Source organism: Cryphonectria parasitica (assembly GCF_011745365.1).
Source record: "Cryphonectria parasitica EP155 unplaced genomic scaffold M406scaffold_8, whole genome shotgun sequence".
Lineage (NCBI taxonomy): Eukaryota > Fungi > Ascomycota > Sordariomycetes > Diaporthales > Cryphonectriaceae > Cryphonectria > Cryphonectria parasitica.
This window is the reverse complement of record NW_024468916.1, coordinates 2517067-2534741: the sequence shown is the minus strand read 5'-3', so window position 1 is coordinate 2534741 and position 17675 is coordinate 2517067. Positions and strand designations below refer to the sequence as shown.

At 57.9% G+C, this 17675-nt stretch overlaps 7 protein-coding genes across 7 annotated transcripts; 2 read left to right on the top strand and 5 right to left on the bottom strand.

Moving 5' to 3' along the window:
* Nucleotides 1-149: 149 nt before the first annotated feature.
* Nucleotides 150-1397, bottom strand: M406DRAFT_342548 (uncharacterized protein; the record flags this gene model as incomplete). Its single annotated transcript, XM_040921781.1, has 2 exons — nt 150-1260; nt 1300-1397. 2 exons carry the CDS (start codon nt 1395-1397, stop codon nt 150-152), a joined length of 1209 nt encoding a protein of 402 aa, XP_040772827.1.
* Nucleotides 1398-2118: 721 nt separating this feature from the next.
* On the bottom strand, nt 2119-4404 carry M406DRAFT_353289 (uncharacterized protein; the record flags this gene model as incomplete). Its single annotated transcript, XM_040922755.1, has 2 exons — nt 2119-4021; nt 4370-4404. 2 exons carry the CDS (start codon nt 4402-4404, stop codon nt 2590-2592), a joined length of 1467 nt encoding a protein of 488 aa, XP_040772826.1. The 3' UTR covers nt 2119-2589.
* Nucleotides 4405-6118: 1714 nt separating this feature from the next.
* M406DRAFT_265972 (uncharacterized protein) lies at nt 6119-8680 on the bottom strand (the record flags this gene model as incomplete). The annotated part of the gene is made up of 1 exon (XM_040917774.1): nt 6119-8680. One exon carries the CDS (start codon nt 8678-8680, stop codon nt 6119-6121), a length of 2562 nt encoding a protein of 853 aa, XP_040772825.1.
* Nucleotides 8681-9102: 422 nt separating this feature from the next.
* Nucleotides 9103-10914, bottom strand: M406DRAFT_266126 (MFS general substrate transporter; the record flags this gene model as incomplete). Its single annotated transcript, XM_040917788.1, has 4 exons — nt 9103-9316; nt 9406-9537; nt 9667-10671; nt 10784-10914. 4 exons carry the CDS (start codon nt 10912-10914, stop codon nt 9103-9105), a joined length of 1482 nt encoding a protein of 493 aa, XP_040772824.1.
* A 580-nt stretch (nt 10915-11494) lies between these two features.
* On the bottom strand, nt 11495-13189 carry M406DRAFT_265773 (uncharacterized protein; the record flags this gene model as incomplete). The annotated part of the gene is made up of 1 exon (XM_040917760.1): nt 11495-13189. One exon carries the CDS (start codon nt 13187-13189, stop codon nt 11495-11497), a length of 1695 nt encoding a protein of 564 aa, XP_040772823.1.
* A 472-nt stretch (nt 13190-13661) lies between these two features.
* Nucleotides 13662-14744, top strand: M406DRAFT_266439 (inosine monophosphate dehydrogenase; the record flags this gene model as incomplete). The annotated part of the gene is made up of 1 exon (XM_040917802.1): nt 13662-14744. One exon carries the CDS (start codon nt 13662-13664, stop codon nt 14742-14744), a length of 1083 nt encoding a protein of 360 aa, XP_040772822.1.
* A 1308-nt stretch (nt 14745-16052) lies between these two features.
* Nucleotides 16053-17558, top strand: M406DRAFT_14988 (uncharacterized protein; the record flags this gene model as incomplete). The annotated part of the gene is made up of 2 exons (XM_040915395.1): nt 16053-16370; nt 16419-17558. Coding segments are annotated over 2 exons (1458 nt in total), but the record flags the coding sequence as incomplete, so codon positions are not given.
* Nucleotides 17559-17675: the final 117 nt, after the last annotated feature.

Here is a 17675-nt window from a genome sequence, read left to right as displayed (position 1 = left end):
ATATGGAACACTTGGCTAGAAATTCACAGTCTCGATTTGCCAGTGGAGGAGATCCACTGGCGTGTGTCGGTTTGCTTGATTTCGCTGCTGTGGCCTTCCTCGGACGTTATGGCAGCAACACACACACACACACACAAACACACACTCGCCTACCCAAACCTCGCCTTGGCCAGCTCCTTGAGGCTCTTGAGCTTCTCCGCCTCCCTCTCCCTCCACTCCCGCAGCCTCTCCTCGCGCTCCTCCCTCCGCTCCCTGGCCTCCGCCTCCCTCCTGAGCTCCCTGTCCGTCTTCTTCCTCTGCTGCGCAGCCGCCGCCTTCTTGAAGTCCTCGATGCCGTCCCCGCCGCCCAGCAGGTCCCTGTCCCCAAACTCCTCCATCTCCCCGCCGCCAGCCGCCCCGTCCCGGAATCCCTTCATCTTCTCGTTGAGCAGCGCCTTCTTCTCCAGCCGCCGCTCGCGCGTCCCGGCCTCGGCCCGCGGCAGAATCTCGTCCAGACGCTCCCTCTGCTCCACGCGGTCGGCCTTGCGCGCGAGGCGGAGGTCTGAGAGCCGAGACTGTTGGGCCTCGAGGACCGCCTCGCGCTGTAGGTCGAGGTCCGACACCGAGGGGAGCCCTGGCCCGTGCCGGCGACGACGGTCGGCGGGTGGCGGCGGCGGGCCATAGTCGTCCTCGTCATCCTGCTCCTGGCCACCCTCGTCCTCGAGTTCTTGTTGTTGTTGTTGTTGTTGTTCTTGTCCTGCGGTATCTCGACGGCTATAGTCATCCTCTAGGTCGTTCACTCGTTCCCACGAGGCAGGCTGCTCGCCAGGCGGAGGAGAAGCAGCAAGTTCCTTGGAGATCCGTTGAAACATCTCGGGGTCGTACCACCCTTCAGCCAGCTCCGCACGATTCCACTTGTTCACGAAGCTCTTCCATCGCCCCTTCTGCTCGTGCACGTCCAGTGCGTCGAGGTCCAGGTTCTTCTGGACATCGAGGTAGTATGCGAACAGCGGCCGCAGGACCTCGGTATCGTGCTTGTACGACAGCTGTCTCGCCGCGAAGGGCAGCTCGGCTGGGACTGCCGCCGCCACCGCCGAGGAGGGAGTGGTCTTGTGATGGTGATGATGCCGTCTGTGGTGTCGGGGCCTGTCTTCGTCGTGGTCATCGTCTCGCCTGCGTCGTTTGGGCTCGCGACGGTCGTCCGGCGCCTCGTCTACTTCTCCTGCTCGTCTGCCCCGCTCTGCGCCTCGAGAACGAGAACGGTGTCGGCGTCGATGTTGGCTGTGGTGGTCGGCTTCGTCGTCTTTTCCCTGTGGAGACCTCGATCTCACGTCGTCAAAGTAATCCGACGCAACAGGCCTCCGCCTGCCTGTGTGCCTATTTCCGCCACCATGCTCTTCCTCGTCGTGATGCCGCATCGTGGGCAAAGAACAAGCTCCTCGCCCCTCCGCAGTCGGCTTTTTCCTGACCCTTCTCTCGTCACAGCAGCTACGTCACAGCTCTTCGGATGGAGATGTTGTTGCGTGCGTGTGGGATTTGATTGTGCGCCACGTGGATCTGAACCCCCCAGTCTAGAAGGGGCCTGGGTAGAGAAGAACAAGCGGGGTTCCTGGATCGGACAAATAATTTAGACGTATTTCTCCAGGTGGTGGCGGGAAAGAGGGTTGGTCGCCAAACATCAGTTGTTTGACGAATGTTTTGAAGAATGGCTGGATCCCAGAACTCGGGGCTGCCTGCCCCCTAAGTGGGAGAGGCACTAGAGAAGGGCTGAAGGGGTCAGGGGGGTCAACCACTAACTCTTGGTTGCAGCGGGGGTCCCGGGATTCGGCCAGGGGCGTAGGACGCTAGAAGGGTGCCCACTGTGGCGTTGTCTTCTGCTGCTGCTGGGGAATTGATTTTATCCCTCGTAGGTTCCACTGTAGATCTCCCGCTGAGATAGATCGGATTCTTCCTCTTGCCTTTGCTTTTTTCTTGAGGAAGAAGAAGAAAGAAGAAGGAGAGAAAAAAAAAGTGGAAGATTCATAGAGGATAAAGAAGGAACAGCAGGTTCTCCAGCGTCAGACATATTGTAAAATGATCTAACGGTGTTCCTACAGTACTTGCTCTTCATCGAGGTAAACTTGCGCCTGGTCATGTTTTGCTCCAGAATAATGTATATATATGTACACATGTATATACATAGAAAAATAGACATACATGCTGCAACCCGACAACGCCTCATCCATCCATCCCTTCCTTTCTTCCTGCAGAAAGGACGAAAGAGAAAAAGGAAAGGGAAGGGAAATAACACCAAACAATCTTGTCCTCCCCAGGTTTGTGTCGGTTTTTGTGTCGGTTGTGTTTTGGTGATAAACTTTTGCTTGAAAGCAGGATTTCCGCCCAGGGGTATCATTAACTTTCATGTGTAATCTGTTGCAAGGGAAATAATACAGGTCTCGGAGAAAGACCCCTTTTCTCACTCTCTAAAGAGGAGGTTTCAAGGCATCTACCTTGCCGAGGGGAGGCGAGGCCAAGAGATCACCATGAGGATCCCAGTTCCAAGAACGTCGTGTCTGGCAAACGATCAAGCTCCCAGAAGAGGATGGCGCCGTCGGTTCATCTATCCTCTTGCTATAAGGCCGAATGCCATCCAGGCGATCCGAGTCCTCCAGCACCAGCAACATGTCCGTTCCCGAGCCCAAGCCCAAGCCCCATACCATTCTCGGTGGCGGCATCAACGGTGGTGGGCTTGTGGATCAGACACCCAATACACGCGCAGTCGTCACCACAGGGACAGCCTTCTGGCGCTCCTCCGCAGAACCCGTTGATGTCCATCAGATCGTCAGTGGTCATTGGATCCAGACCCACGCCCATCGTCTGGTCAAACTGCTGCTGTTGGTGTTGGTGTTGGTGGTGGTACTGCTCCCCGTCTTCCATTGGTGGAAATGCAAAGTTGATCATCTCAAAGTCTGCTGGGTTGAGAATGATATCCATATCCGTCGCCTGCTGCGGCGGCGAGTAGGGTTGCGCGTTACTATTGTGGCGGCTCATCATCGCTGACGGGTCGGCAACAAGGCCAGAAGTCATCATGCCGCTGCCGTTGTGGTTGGGCGGCCAGCCTGGAGGGTAAAACTCAGGCCTGCCAAACCCTCCCGCATGATGGCTGACGGCAGGGGTGGTGACGGGCGAGAACGGCGCGCCGCTGGACATCATCTGGCCGAACTCGGTGGCGATGTGGTGCATGGTGGCTGTGTTGTACGGGTGGTCGATACAGAGCACGCAGTTGCAGGTCGGCCCGCACTCGCACACGTGGTCCCCCGCACCCCCAGGTGACAACGGGCTGAACTTCATGACCGGGAAATCCGTCGGGGGCGGTGTCGTTGTCGACGTGTGGAACTGCTGGATCGGTGTGAAGGGCGGTGCTGATACAGACTCGGTTTTGACGTGCCCGTGTGCCCTGTATCCGTTCGTGGTGGCGGTCAATGACGGTGGCGGTGGCGGGGGGTTGGACGCGGCAGTCTCCATCTCTGCTGGTCCAGAACAGCAGGATGACCGTGCTGCTGTTGCCGGTGGGCCCGACACGGGCATCTGGATGGGAGCAGGGAGGGGGGCTTCGGCTGGTCTCGAGGAGCAGCATGATGCCGTCGTGGGCGGCTGTGACGGCGGCAGTCCATACTCGACAGGCTCCGATGTTACCTGCAGCCCGCGCGACACAAGGTCCTGGTAAAAGATGGGCTGTGTCTCATCCTCAGGCGTGGCGGCGCCCGCGCCGTTTCCATTGCTGCAGCAGGGGCACTTCTTGCTGCTGTTGCTGCTGCCACCGCCGTTGCTGCTCGAGCCACCAGAGCCCGAGTGTGCCCCCGACGAGCCGGAACAGGAGCATTTCTGTTTCCTGGGGACGGCCGCCTTCAGCCAGGTCAGCGGGAAGTAGTGGGCGCAGAGGCACAGGTCGCCTGGCCCGTGGATGCAGGCTTTGTTGGGCCGGCCGGCAGGGCGCACTGCCCACAGTGGCCCGCCGATGTGGTTGCATGTCGAGGAGCGATGTCCCTTGATGCACGATCGACTGTGCACGGCGCGTCAGTAAGTCACTCCGTCCGTCCTAAAGATGATGTTAAGTGTGGACGTGAGCATGCCAGGCCCCCCATCCCTTGGCCCGCCATCTTTCCCCCCGTCTGTTCCTGTCCCGCGCGTGCATGGCTGCAGCTAGCCGACCCGTGGTTGTAATCGACGTTCAAAGAGTCTATTGTGCTACAGAAGCGGCTTGGTCGGGTTGCGGCTCCATTGTGCGACAACTTGGTCTCTCTTTCTCTCTCTCTCTCACTCACACACACACACACACACACGCACACTTCCTTCTGGACCAGGAGAGATGGGTAAGATGTGGAAGTGGGTGGGCTTTGGGTTGGCTTACCAGGACATCTTCTGCTTCCCGACCCAGATAGCCATCTTGTCGGTGTGGTAAGCGTCAGGCCGGCTGGGCTCGGCTCAAGCAGAGAGGACAAACAGAATCTCAGAAGAGGGGCTCGTAGATGGTGTGAGCCGAAAGTAAGTGCGTCAAAATGGAAGAGAGAGTGTGTGTTGTGGTCTTCACTCTCGGCTGGTCAACCTGCTGCTTGCTGTTGCTGATGTGGTCTTGGTGAAGAAAGATGTTGGATTCCAGATTTTGGACCCGAGTCTGCATATGAATCGCACGCGCGCGCACACACACATGCGAGTCCGTCGGCCGTGACGTCGAATGAAACGCTGATACGAGCAAAGAGGGAAGATAGAAAGGCGCTGTGGGTTCGTTGTGGGTTCGATGCGGGCGTGCGGTCTGTGCTTTTACTGGCTGGCGCAAAGCAAGGAACTAGTAGTCTTCTCTTTCGCTCTCTTGTCTCTTTCGGCCGGCGCCCTTCTCTTTTTTTTCTTTTTTTTCTTCTGGTTGCCCAAACCTGAAGTGTTTGATGTTTCGCCTTGGGATCCTCTTTTCAGACGTTCAGGGGTTGTCGCCGGGAAACAAGAGACATGGTGTGATGATAACCGAGGAGGTAAAAGGCGCAGGGTAGAGGCCGAATGCCACCAGATTGAAGGAATGAAGGGAGAAGGAAGGGAGGGAGGGGGGAGAGAGTATGTGTCAGCGCGGTGTCGGTGTCTGAGGTGATCGAGGGTCAGAGGTCAAAAGGTTCGATGTGAGAAATCAAGCCCTTGACATTTGTCGCCCAGCATTTGTGTTCGGGCGGTGGTTCAGTGGGGCGTCCCTCAAAACCCCCCCTGATCATAAGCCAAGAAGGCTCTTTGGTACGTACTCTCGGTACTGTAACAAGGGAAAGGGTCCAGAGCCGTCGGCAAAGGCAAGGAGAAGTAAGTGGGGCGGGCCACGGGCGTTCCTTCCGCAAGCATTAGTGCAGCATCTGTACTTCAAGGTACATGCAACGATGTGCCAGCAGCAAATAGTAACTGTAGGAATGGTGCATAGTACAGTACAGTAGTAGGCAGTAGGCCATCGTAGCATGCACACGCACAAACACAAGAACACATGAGCCTTGGTGGCCATGCATCATTTCCCCCACACTTTTACTTTAAAAATGTCTCCGTCTTTTCTTTTTTTTTCTTCTTTTGTCTTGTTTTTGCCCAGGTAGATCCTACTTACAGTGGACTCCAGTCTGGTCTCATTGAGAAAGCCCTACAGCCTGGTGCGACAGGAACACACGAGTTAAGACGAAAGGCAAGAAATTCCCCGAATCAGGATAGCAAAAGGAGACTCCTCCTTCTCTAACTGAACGGGTACCCGGAACACGGCAGCCAATGGGGCTTTTCACATGTTACAGGCTGCAGGCTGCATACTACAGGAGCTGGACCCCTGCCCCCCTCCCTCCTCTTTTCCCTCTGACCATTCTCGTAAGCGGCATCACCACGCAATGGTCAGCTTCCAACCCGCCCGATTCCTCTTTCGAGACCCAATAGCGATCTCGAGTGAAATCAATAGCGCGTCTGCTATTGTGCTGATATTGGGGAAAACAGACTTATGCCACCAAAGGTGAGTAAATGTATGCATTTCTTGACGAGGCACAACTCGTTTCGGTGTGTCTCGGGATGCTCTCGACGCAATGCTTTGGAGCTTTGAGAACTTGAACGCTGTTGCACGCAAACAAGCTTGCATGACACCCCACAATGAAGTTTATTACTTCTCCTCTCCAGAGTCCGAGTCTGCAAACATGTCGGCCGCCGTCATCCTCTTTCGCTTACTTACTGCCGCCGGCTTGGACACGCCGGCTTTGCTATCATCCGCTCCCGTGTCCTTGGGCGCTGCTGGCTCGGCCCCTACGTCTTGGTTACTTGGCCCTCCCATCACAACGTCTCCTTCCCCTTCGATAGCCAGTCCGACAATGTCGATATCCAGAAGAGACTCTCCGTCGATGTGATAGTGCGCGAGTAGCTCATTATCCATGTCCTCGTCGTCCGTGTACTCATCATAGCTCCCATCATCAGACCACCCGGCGCCGTCGTCATCTCCTGCGTCGGGCGAGGCACCAGCCTCGGGCGTAGCAGCAGCTGCAGTTGCGGCAGAAGAAGAAGCAGCAGCCGCCGCCGCCGCCGCCGCCGCCGCCGCCGCCGCCTCCACCGTCTTCCAACGCCCCTTGGCCCTTTCCGCCTCCTCGCCCGAGGCTGTCTTCTCGTCTTTTCGCGCCCCTGGCGGGTTCTCGAAGCTGCGCGCAAACAGCTCCTGCGAGTCGTTCGGGAAAACGCACCACCCGTCCCACAGACTCAACACGAGGCCGATGCTGCGCTTCCACTTTTCTGCCCGCAGCCGGCCCCAGCTCATCCTCTCTGGCAGGAGGCCCAACCCCTCAAACACATGCCGCGCCTTCAGCGCCGCCTCGAGGAGCTGCCTGTACCGCCAGGCGTGCCGCACCCCGCTAGTCGAGGACGAGGACAGAATGTCGCTGATCACATAGAGGCCCACGAGTTTTGCGCCGCTCGTGTCCTGCGTGGCGGCGGCATCACCGTACTGCTGTTGTTGCTGCTGTCTCTTCTTCTCGCCTGGGGCTGGCGAGGCGTCGCGCGAGCCATCGGAGGGATCTGGTGCGTCTCGCTGGTATTCTGGGTTGGCAGAAGAAAATGACAGGGGCTTCTTGATGTTGGAAACGATGAGGTCGACAATCTCATCTGCGCCGCGGTTGGCATGTGTGATGGCAAACGATGTGATCCTGGCGATGTCGCCCTTGCGGATCTTGCTGAGCGTTGTAGGTAGTCGTGCTAGCAGGTGCACCAGCTTGGCCTTCTCGATGGGGTTCAAAAACACCTCTTCTTCAGCCTTGTTGTTGTTTCCGTCCGTAGTGATCTTGGGCTCATCATCGTTCTCGTCATCAAACTCTGAGTCATATTCGGACTCGGACACGAAGCCGTCCACGGCCGTCGTGTACTCGTAGGCCAGCTCCTTCTCTGGGACCTTCCAGGCATGACTCCCCTCGAACAGGGGAAGATACCTGCCCTTGCCCCTCCTCGACTGCGCACCGCCCGTCAGGATCTCCCACAGCCGCCAGCGGTACCAGATGCCACCCTGTGACCGTGCGTCCCAAATCCAGGCCCATCTCTCCTCCCGCTGCACATCCGGCCGCGTCATCAGGAGAGCCTCGAACTCCGGGCCGTGCTCGAGGACCGACTCGACGACCTTGTGTATCATACGCAGCTGCTTGATATCACTCGGCGGCCGGATCGGCACGTGAAGTAGATTCCTGTTGAGCGGCGCACCTGCCGGGCCATACGAGCTCGGCGGTGCGAACCTCCCAGGGCCGCCGTGGTGGTGTCCACCGGGACCTCCACCGCCAGGGCCAGGCGCGGCAACAGGCTTCGCCCCGAAGGGATGTGAACCCATCGTCAACCCAGCCACGCTGGCTTCTGAGGCGGTAGCCATCGCCGCCGAGGACAGATGTCGGTGCAGCGATAGGTAGTGCCCAAAGCCTAGGTAGCGGTTCTGCAGCGCGCTCACGACGGCGTCGATGTCCGAGGCAGCCGTCTCGGGGGAGAGCGTGACGATGGCGGCAATCGACTTGCGGTCTGTGCCCTGCGCTGGCGGTGGCGGGAGGATCTTGACTCCTTCGACCGCCAGGCTGGTAGGCACCAGCGCCTTGATGACCGCGGGGCTGGTCGCAGGCGGCAAGTTGGCCAGCCGCAGCGTGGGCTTCGCAACCGCCTTGTCCTCTGGCCTCGAACCCACGCGGTGCTCGTCGTTGTCATCGTCGTCGTCGTCGCTCGCGTCGAACACCCTTGCGAGGGATTTGCTGCCGCTGCGGTTCCCATCGTCGTAAGACTCGTCGTCGAGCCCAAGCCGCCCTGCACCGCCCGCGGCGGCCGTGAATCCATCGTATGTCCTCTTCTTCCCGAAGCTGGGCGGCGCGGGCCCCAGCGTGCCAGGCCCGCTGCTCTTCATGCCGGCCAGCCCACCTGCCGCCCCTCCAAAGTGTCTTCTGCCACCTCCTCCTGCTGCTCCTCCCCTGCGACCGTCGAGGCCTGGGCCTCCCACTCGTCCACCTCTTCCTCCCCGCTGGCCGTGGCCATGATCGCCGTCACCCGCGTCGAAGCTCTTGACAAAGTCTTCATACACGGCGGCGGTCTCGGCTGCCTCGCGCTGTCGCTTCGCCTCGGCCTCGGCTTTTTGGCGCTCGAAGGCAGACTGCTTGGTCGGCTTCTGGAGCTTGGCCTCGACGTCAGGGAACTCGGCGATCTTCTTGGACGAGGACATGATGGGCGGGTTGTTGGGTTTCTTCCTTTTCTTCTAGTTATTATGTCATGATAGCTTCTGGTGGGAGGAGTGTCGATTGCACCTTGACAGGTGGTCGAGGCGCTGCCATGGAACGGAATGGGTGTCGGATCGTCGATTGTCTGGTTCGTTGATGCTAAGCAATTCAAGGTCAACAGCTATGAGTGATCTACGCTTGGCTCGTTGAAGCTACAGTGGGGGGCCCAAAGCCCAGTACTGCCAGGGTTAGGGCTCTAGGCCCGTTAAATACAGCCTTATTACATGCACCACCCCAGATTCGTCTTTCTCGATACCCTTTTTGATCTATCATTATTTTCTAGATCTCAACTTGAGTTCTATTAAGTCTTGTCTCCAAAGATATCAAGATCTCATTCTTGTTTCTTGTTTCTTGCCTTCAATCCCACCTACATACTCTGCAAAAGACGACTTTTCCCCCGCACCCTCGCTCCATACACTCTGAAAAGATACGGAATAGGAATCATGGCCGCAGCCAGACAACCCAGCAGGGTCCCCGCCCACTGCACGCCCATGCCCTCAAACATCTGCTTCGAGAAGAGCGGGAATGCAGCCGCCACGGTCGAGCGCAGGATGATGTTGGCAGCAACTGTGGAGGCAGCCCTGTATGCCGCGTGAACAGTGCAACAAGTCAGCTCAGGCTTCCTGTCATAAAGAGAGAGACGTATAGAAACATAAAAGAGGCAACTCACAATGGTAGGTACGCATCGATGAGGTAGTTGAAGCACGGGAGGAAAACGCACAGTACCCCGAAGCCGATGAAGACCCCCGCGATGGTCGGCACTGCCCAGTGGATCTTGGCCGTGAACCCAGTCCAGCCAAACCTGGGAGAAAAGCAGACAAGAATGATCAGCCTGGTGAACATAGACGTCGGGAGGGAGGAGAGGGAAAAGAGCATGTAGTTCTTGAGAAGAAGGAGAGGAATATTTGGGCAAAAGGAGATCATCACCTACCAGAAGATGCCGACCGCAAACACGGGCCCTCCAAGGAGAGTTGGCCTGAGCCGCCACTCGGGCACAGGCACGTTCTTATTCTCTGCCAGCTTCCGCCTATACGATCCAAGATGCGACAGGATGTAGCACACGCCCAGAACCACCCCTAGCAAGACGGCGAGAAAAGGCAGTCCGCTGATCCCAGGCTCCATACCATACGTCGACTCAAAGACGACCGGGTACGCCTCCAGAAGACAATACACCAGCCCATAGATAAACGACATGTACAGCGACACAAGCAGCACAATAGGCTCGCTCGCCAGCATCCGCAGCGGCTGCGCCAGGTACGTCTCGGCCAACACCGCCGCGTCCACCTCGACCCTCTCATGCCGCGCATGAATCCCCCAGATGCCCGTCCGCCTGCGCAGCGCCACAGCCTTGCCAGCAAGCAGCACCGGCGCATACGTCTCGCGCAGGAAGAAAACCGACGCCACACCGTCCACCAGGCTCAGGATCCCCGGCACATACAACGTCCACCGCCACAACGCTGCCTGCCCCGAGCCGCCCGCCGCCGCCACAATGAACCCGCCCACCGGCGCCGCGAGGAACGGGCCCCCGAACACGGTCAGCGCGTACAGCTGCACCGCCACGCCGCGGTGCGCGTTGTCGTACAGGTCGGCCAGCACCCCCGGCACCACCGTGAGCTGGCTCGCCCCGCACGCGCCCGCGAAGAAGCGGCACACCAGCAGCGTCTGCATGTTGGTGGCCGAGGCCGCGGCGATGCTGAGGATCCCGCCCAGGACGAGCGCCGCCGCCAGCGGCCACCTGCGGCCGTGGAGCTCGGACCCGGGCGCCCAGAGCAGAGGGCCGGCCGCGAACCCGAGCACGAAGAGGGTTGTGCCCAGCGTGGCTACCTCGGTGGATGTGTCCAGGTCTCTGCTGGCGCTGGGGATGGCGGGCGCGAAGACGGCGCTGCTGAAGGAGACGATGAACGTGCCGGCGCACACGAGGAAAGAGGTAAAGAGCCTGTTTCAAAAAAAAAATAAAAAAAATTTAAAAAAAAATCACACTGTCAGCAGCCAGGTTTTGTTTTTTGGTAGAGAATAAGTCAAGTAAGTTGTTGGTCAGAGAAACATACTTGGTGGAGCGGCTCCAGTTGAAAGGATGGTCGGGGTCATCCTCGCCCTCATATTCGACGGTGTACTCCTCGACATCTGGCAGTGGTGGTGGAAGGGGCTTACCCATTCCCATGGATGTCTTCTCGCACATGGTGTCACGAACAAGAAAAATTATAGCAGATAAAATACGCAGAGGTTCAGGCAGAAAGGCTTGAGTTGAGATGCCCTCCTCGTCAAGCACGTAAATGCACACAAGAAGAACTAACACAACTGCATCTAGAGAGACCTGCAACCTACGACCTTTTTACAATGAGTCACTTCTCATTTTCTCCTGTAGGATCTATTCATCGCATCCCTGATGAAGCTGATCATATCCTTACTAGATTACAAAGTTGACGAATGGACGCGCCCTTCATGTCTTGTCGTAGCCCCAGAGCACATCGGCCAGGCTAAGTTGCTAGTAGTAATAACCCTTGAATATCATTGTTCATATGGAAAGCCGCAATATCCGCAGAAGGCGCATTGGGCGCGGACCCTCGCCAAGGGTTTCGCAGTATTCGCATGAAATACCGTCAAGTTCCAGTAATGCGCAGGAATTTGGCAAGTATAGGTGGGTCCGGATTGAAACTTAAATTGAAGGACGCATTTTTTTTGGGTATATGTGCAAAAGAAAATTCCTGAACCATCCCATAGACCGCTAAAGTGAACCCTTTTGGGTTACTAGAATAGTCTCATACTGACCCACCCATGAAGGCAGGCACATTGCCCATGTCAGCATTCAGGAATTGATCAAAATCAACTCGGGACAGCCCAGGCAAGTCCGAGATCAGCGCCCCCAGCCACGAGAAGTCCTCATCGTTATCATGAGGCTGTGTTGGTGTGGCGAACTGCCGGTCGGGCTGGTGCGTGTTGAGAACCTCGCCCAGGATCGCCAGATCATCCTGTCGCCGCTGCTGGTGCAGGAGAACCAACAGACACGCAGTGCTATATGCGTCTCGCAGTGTCTCCGTGTTGCATGTCGAAGCAATCACGCTCAGGGTCTGCATCGCCTCTGGGAGCATTGCGAGAGACGAGCGCGTGTCGAGCACCAGAAGGACACAGATGATCTGGAAGGGGACATTGGCAACATGGTGCCATGGGGCGCAGTCAACAATCAGGGTCCGCGAGGCTTCGAGGCCCCGCCTCAACAATGCCAGGATCTTCTGTGCCAGGTCAGATGATATGTCAAGATTCTGCGTGTGTATACGCCGAAGGATACAGAGCACAAGGTTGCACTGCGCCAGGACGGACGGTGGCTGGGTATGAGTTCCCTCCAGGACCTTGGAGAGGGTGGACGTGAGATCCGTCTCGTCCTTGATCCTCCCGGGATCCAGGCTCAGCGAGATGGGAATGAGACGTAGAAGCTCAACTGTATAGTCCCCAGGCCGTACCGATGGCAGTGCGGGCAGGTCGCTGTTTTGAAAGGAAACTCGGGAGAGGCCCAGGTCGAAAGAGGTCCACACGTTCATATGATGCGCCATGCCGACGATTCGCCTTGTGAGATCGTCGTCCCACTGCGCGCTCGGGAGGAGGACCGCAGATGGCGACTCTGGGTAGACGCCAGAGGCCTCGACGAGGTGCATCAAGGTACAGCTGGCCATCCAGGTCGCGTGTGGGGAGCTTGTGAGCCGGAGGTAGATGGTCTGGAGCGTCCACCCGGTGATGAGATCTAGGCAGGGCGGGCCAGAGAGCTGATAATTATCAAGACTTGCACGAGCCGAGCGGGCCAGGTGCAGCTCCGTGACGGTGGCATTTCGCTGGGAGAACAGACATCCAAGGGCAGCCACACCGCACAACACACTGTCGTAGATGTCTGGCGGACCTCGTAATGTCCAGCGTGCCGCTAGGCGCTCAAAGAAGTGACGCTGGTCGATGAAACCATAGCACGGATCGACCTTGTCAAAATAGACCTGGGCCAGGACCTTCAGGTGCTCGTACGAGGTGATCTCCACGACAGACAGTGCAGGAGTGCTGTTGAGTGGCTCTGATGACAACTGCCGCGCGCCGACATTCCACCCAAAGAGGTTGAGCTTGGGGGCCTTTGTGGGATCGATCCTGAGGGCGAGCTTTCTGACAAAGGCCGCCCCAGAGTTGGCCTCTAGGCGTCGTACCAGTCCGCCCTGATCAGATCCAGCTGTGCTTGCCTCTGGGAGGTCGGACTGCAGGGGTTTTGGCCTGGGTGCCACTGGACGGTCTGGTGTTGCCCGTGTGGCCGAGGTCGTGCTTGGTCGAGCTCTTCTCGCCTGGACCTCATAGTGACATTCGTACCCCCATTCCGTGCAGGTCGTGCAGGGCTCTCGACCGTCACATTTCCGTTTTCGTTCTCGACAGGGTTGACAGGCCAACCTGGATCGTTTCCTCTTGAGTTGGCTGCTCGTCGCATCCATCTTCATTGGCAGAGACGGCGCGGCGTATGGGGGGTTGTGGACCTTGGGTGATTCCGAGGGTTACTGTGCGGAAGGCATGGAAAGTGCGGATGTCATCGGCTGCTGCGGGATCTCGGCCAAAGTGTCAACTACCAGCACGTGACTTTGACCGCGCAGTATCATCACTCGTTAGTGACCCTTTGCAGCTTTGGCGCAGGCCGCAGCACCCGACGATTGGTAAGGCAGGGGCGGGACAAGACACGACCTCGCAATAGCCTTTCATGAATTTACTAGAGAGTAGAAGGAGAAAGTCTGACGAATACTATAAGTGGTTAAGTAGGGAATCAATGAATACGATACGTACGAGGGCTTCCATCTCTGCCATCACGCAGTAAGCTTTCATCGTCAAGATTCGAGACTTTACTCGGGAGTATCTTGCATCGTCGTCGTCGTCGTCGTCGTCGTCGTCGTCATAGTCATCATCATCTTCATCATGGCTGCGAGGCTATTGTCTCGTTATACATGGGCAAGACGCCCCTTCATCGTCGGCGCCCCGATGAGAGTGATGTCGGGGCCAGCACTGGCCGTGGCTGTGTCTCGCGCAGGCGGTTTGGGATTCATCGGGCCCAGTGTCAAGACACAAGACATGAGGGCAGATCTCGAAGAGGCATCGAAACTGCTAAGGGAAACCTGCTGCTCCTCTTCATCATCCTCCTCCACATCCTCAGCGTTGCCCTCGACAGACTCTCGTCTCCCTATCGGCGTGGGCTTCCAGCTGTGGGCAGATGACATCAATGTAGCTATTGATCACATCGAGAAATTCAGGCCATGTGCTGCCTGGCTGTATGCACCCCAAGAGGGACCAGGAGAGCTGGCAGACTGGTCGCGCAGGATCCGCAGTGCGGCGCCTGGGATCCAGATCTGGGTTCAGATTGGCACGCTGGGAGAGGCAAAGCAGCTGCTGGCCCTTTCGGAGCTGCCAGACGTCGTTGTCGTCCAGGGCGCAGAGGCGGGCGGTCACGGCCGGGCGAGGGATGGGATGGGCCTGGTGACACTGTTCCCTGAAGTGGCGGATGCCATGGCGGGCAGCCACATCCCCCTGCTCGCAGCAGGCGGTATCGCGGATGCGCGCGGTGTTGCGGCGGTGCTGGGCCTGGGAGCAGCTGGCGCGGTGATGGGCACCCGGTTCCTGGCGAGTCACGAGGCGCGCGTCAGCCGGGGGTATCAGGACGAGGTTGTACGAGCCTCTGATGGTGCTCGCTCGACGACACGGACACGGCTCTACAATCACCTGCGGGGTACCTTTGGCTGGCCGCCAGAGTACAGCCCGAGGACCATCATCAACAGGTCATTCGTCGAGCACCAGGATGGCGTCGCATTCGAGGAGCTGAAGAAACGGCATGACGAGGCTCAGAAGATGGGGGACAGCGGCTGGGGGCCGGAAGGAAGGCTTGCTACCTATGCTGGAGCCTCTGTGGGGCTCATCCATGAGGTCAAGGGAGCAGGTGAAATCATCCGAGAGGTGCAACAAGACACCCTGCGGAAGATCCGGCTGCTGAATTCCGAGGGGAAGTAGTCAACCCTTGTTGCTGCTATTCCCTTCTTCGAGAGATCATCGCACAGGTCTGGAAAATGTACTTTATTTCGAGCGCAACTGCCGAGACACAACCAGATGAGATGCTTTACATAGTATACGATGTGCATAGTCCAGAGTATTGCACCAACAGCGGTGGATAGCATCTCACCGTATGTTTAAGGTTCATGGTGGAATGTCGTGTCACCACCGCCTGGGAAAGACAGACGGAACGTTAACATGGCCACCCTGCACAAATAGCGACAACAAAATCTTGTGATCAGAGAACACACATCTTCATAATCCTCGAACCGTCGTTATAGTGCATCACGCCATGTAGAGGTGGGCTGTGGTCTCATCGTGGAACCAAGACGAATCTCGAAAAGGTGATGGGTGATAGTGGGAAGTAGCGAAAATGGAAAAAAGCCGGGGCTGGTGCTCAGTGAGCCAGCCGGGTTTGCGCACTTGCGACGGCTGTGATTTGCTCCGACTCCGGCGATACCTCCACACAAAAGCTCCGGTGCGACTAAAGAAGAGAGTCATTTATTGTATTGTCTCTGACCTTTTTTTTCAGGGAGATATTTTCTTTACATATTACTACAGACAAGTATCTATCATCAGCTGATGCTGTCTCACTTTCTGGTCCTCGCCCTCAACAAAAAAGCATCTCTTTTATAGGTGTGTACTACAGTGCAAGTCTTGGACTGAGACAAGATTAAATTAAGAACTAGACTCTTTATCCACCCCACCCAATATCTTCCTCACACACAATACGCAACGTCACTCACACAGAAAAATCAGAAACTATCGAAACTCGAATGTTTTGAGTGACTCGTCAAGGGTAGAAGAAGCAGAATAAGTCAAAGGAGGCAAAAGACAAGAAGAAGGAGGGGAACAAACCTTGTGATCTCAAGCCGGGAATCGCGAGAGCTCAGATCACAACCAGATCCTGGCTTTGGATGCAAATCAACCCAAACGGCCCATTCTCGTCTCCCTGGCCTGATCCATCTCCAATCCTCTCTTTCCCCTCTATTCCCCATTCCCCAAACCAGGGAGGCAGTGTAGGAGGGTCCAGAAAAGTGAACCCCCCCCCCCCTGACCGCTGCTCTTTCGACAATAAACATGACTCTCCTTACCTCGGACCCCGACCACAATCCTCCTTCCTTTTCTTCGCCCTCGATACCACCACACTCACCCTCCAACGTCAACACCACCACCACCTCCTCCTCCTCCTCCTCCTCCTCCTCCTCTTCCTCTTCCTCCTCTACCTCCAGCTCCGCCTCCTCTTCCCCCACCCATCATCATGAAATCCCATCCTCCCTCCTCATCGTTGGCGCAGGCGTGTTTGGTCTCTCCACTGCCCTCGCCCTGACGAGACGCCCAGAGTTTAAACACACCACCATCACCGTTGTCGATCGCTCGCCCGAGCCAGGCGTCTTTCCCTCACGGGACGCCTCCTCGATCGACACCTCCCGCATCATCCGTGCAGACTACGCCGACCCAGCGTATGCTGCCCTTGCCGCAGAGGCACAGGAGGTATGGCGCCAGCAGGGCCACCCAGACGACCTGGGCGCCCAGGGTCGGTACAGTGAGACGGGTCTGCTGCTCGTTGCCGACGAGTCTCCTTCTGTAGCAGGGGAGACCAAGAACAACAACGACAAGAAGAAGAAGACCAAGAAGGACCACGGCAGTGGCAAGAAGTCTGGCCTGGACTACGTTCTCGACTCGTATGAGAACGTCCTCTCCCTCACCGCCGCTGCAGGCCCTTCTGGCCGCCCTCTGTCTGCCGCCAACAAGATCCAGGAGCTGCCCAACCCCTCCGCCATACGCGACACCTATGGCACGGGCGGCTGCTATGGATCCTACGGCTACATCAACAGGCTCTCCGGCTGGGCCGACGCCGAGGCAAGCATGGACTGGCTCTTCCGCCAAGTCAAGGCCACCGGCCGCGTGACGTTTATCAACGGCACCGTCACCTCCCTGCTGCACTCGCCCACCACAGGTGCCGTCACAGGCGTGGCGCTCAATGTCGACGGCGGGACCACCACCAGCAGCAGCAGCAGCAGCTCCAGCACAAAACTCGAGGCGGACCTGACCGTCCTCGCCACCGGCGCCTGGACCCCGACCCTCGTGAACCTGACAGGCCGCGCCATCGCCACAGGCCAGGCCCTCGCCTACATGGACCTCACAGACGCCGAGCAGGCCCGCCTCGCCCACGTTCCCACCCTGCTGAACCTGTCGACGGGCTACTTCATCATCACCCCCGGCCGCAACATCCTCAAGATCGCTCGGCACGCCTACGGCTATCTCAACCCAACGCCTTGCTCCCCGTCTTCCCCCACCAGCGGCAGCGGCAGCGGCAGCGGCAGCGGTATAGCAGGCACCACCACCATCTCCCTCCCCGTCACCCACCTCACCCAGCCGTCCCTGTCCATCCCCCGCGCCGAGCAGGACGCCATGCGCCGTGCCCTGGCCGAGATGGTTCCCTGGCCCGAGCTGCAGGCCAGGCCGTTCAGGACCACCAGGCTGTGCTGGTACACCGACACCCCCGACGGGGACTTCATCATCGACTACCACCCAGAGCACAAGGGCTTGTTCCTCGCCACCGGCGGCAGCGGGCACGGGTTCAAATTCCTGCCCGTCATTGGTGACAAGATCACGGATTGTATTCTGGACCGGTGCCCAGAGGCCTTCAGGGGAAAGTGGGCACTCAAGAAGGGGTCGTTGGACGGGGCAGCATCTGCTGTTTGGGATGGCGTTTCTACCGAGGACGGGAGCCGGGGCGGTGTGCCAGGTCTGATCTTGAGCGAGGAGATGGGTGACGCGACAACGACGCGCATGTCACGGCTGTGAACGAGGACACACTGTACACGACGGTTTGTACACGAATGTTTGGCATCACCGGCAAGCAAACTCAAACAGATGAGAGAGAAG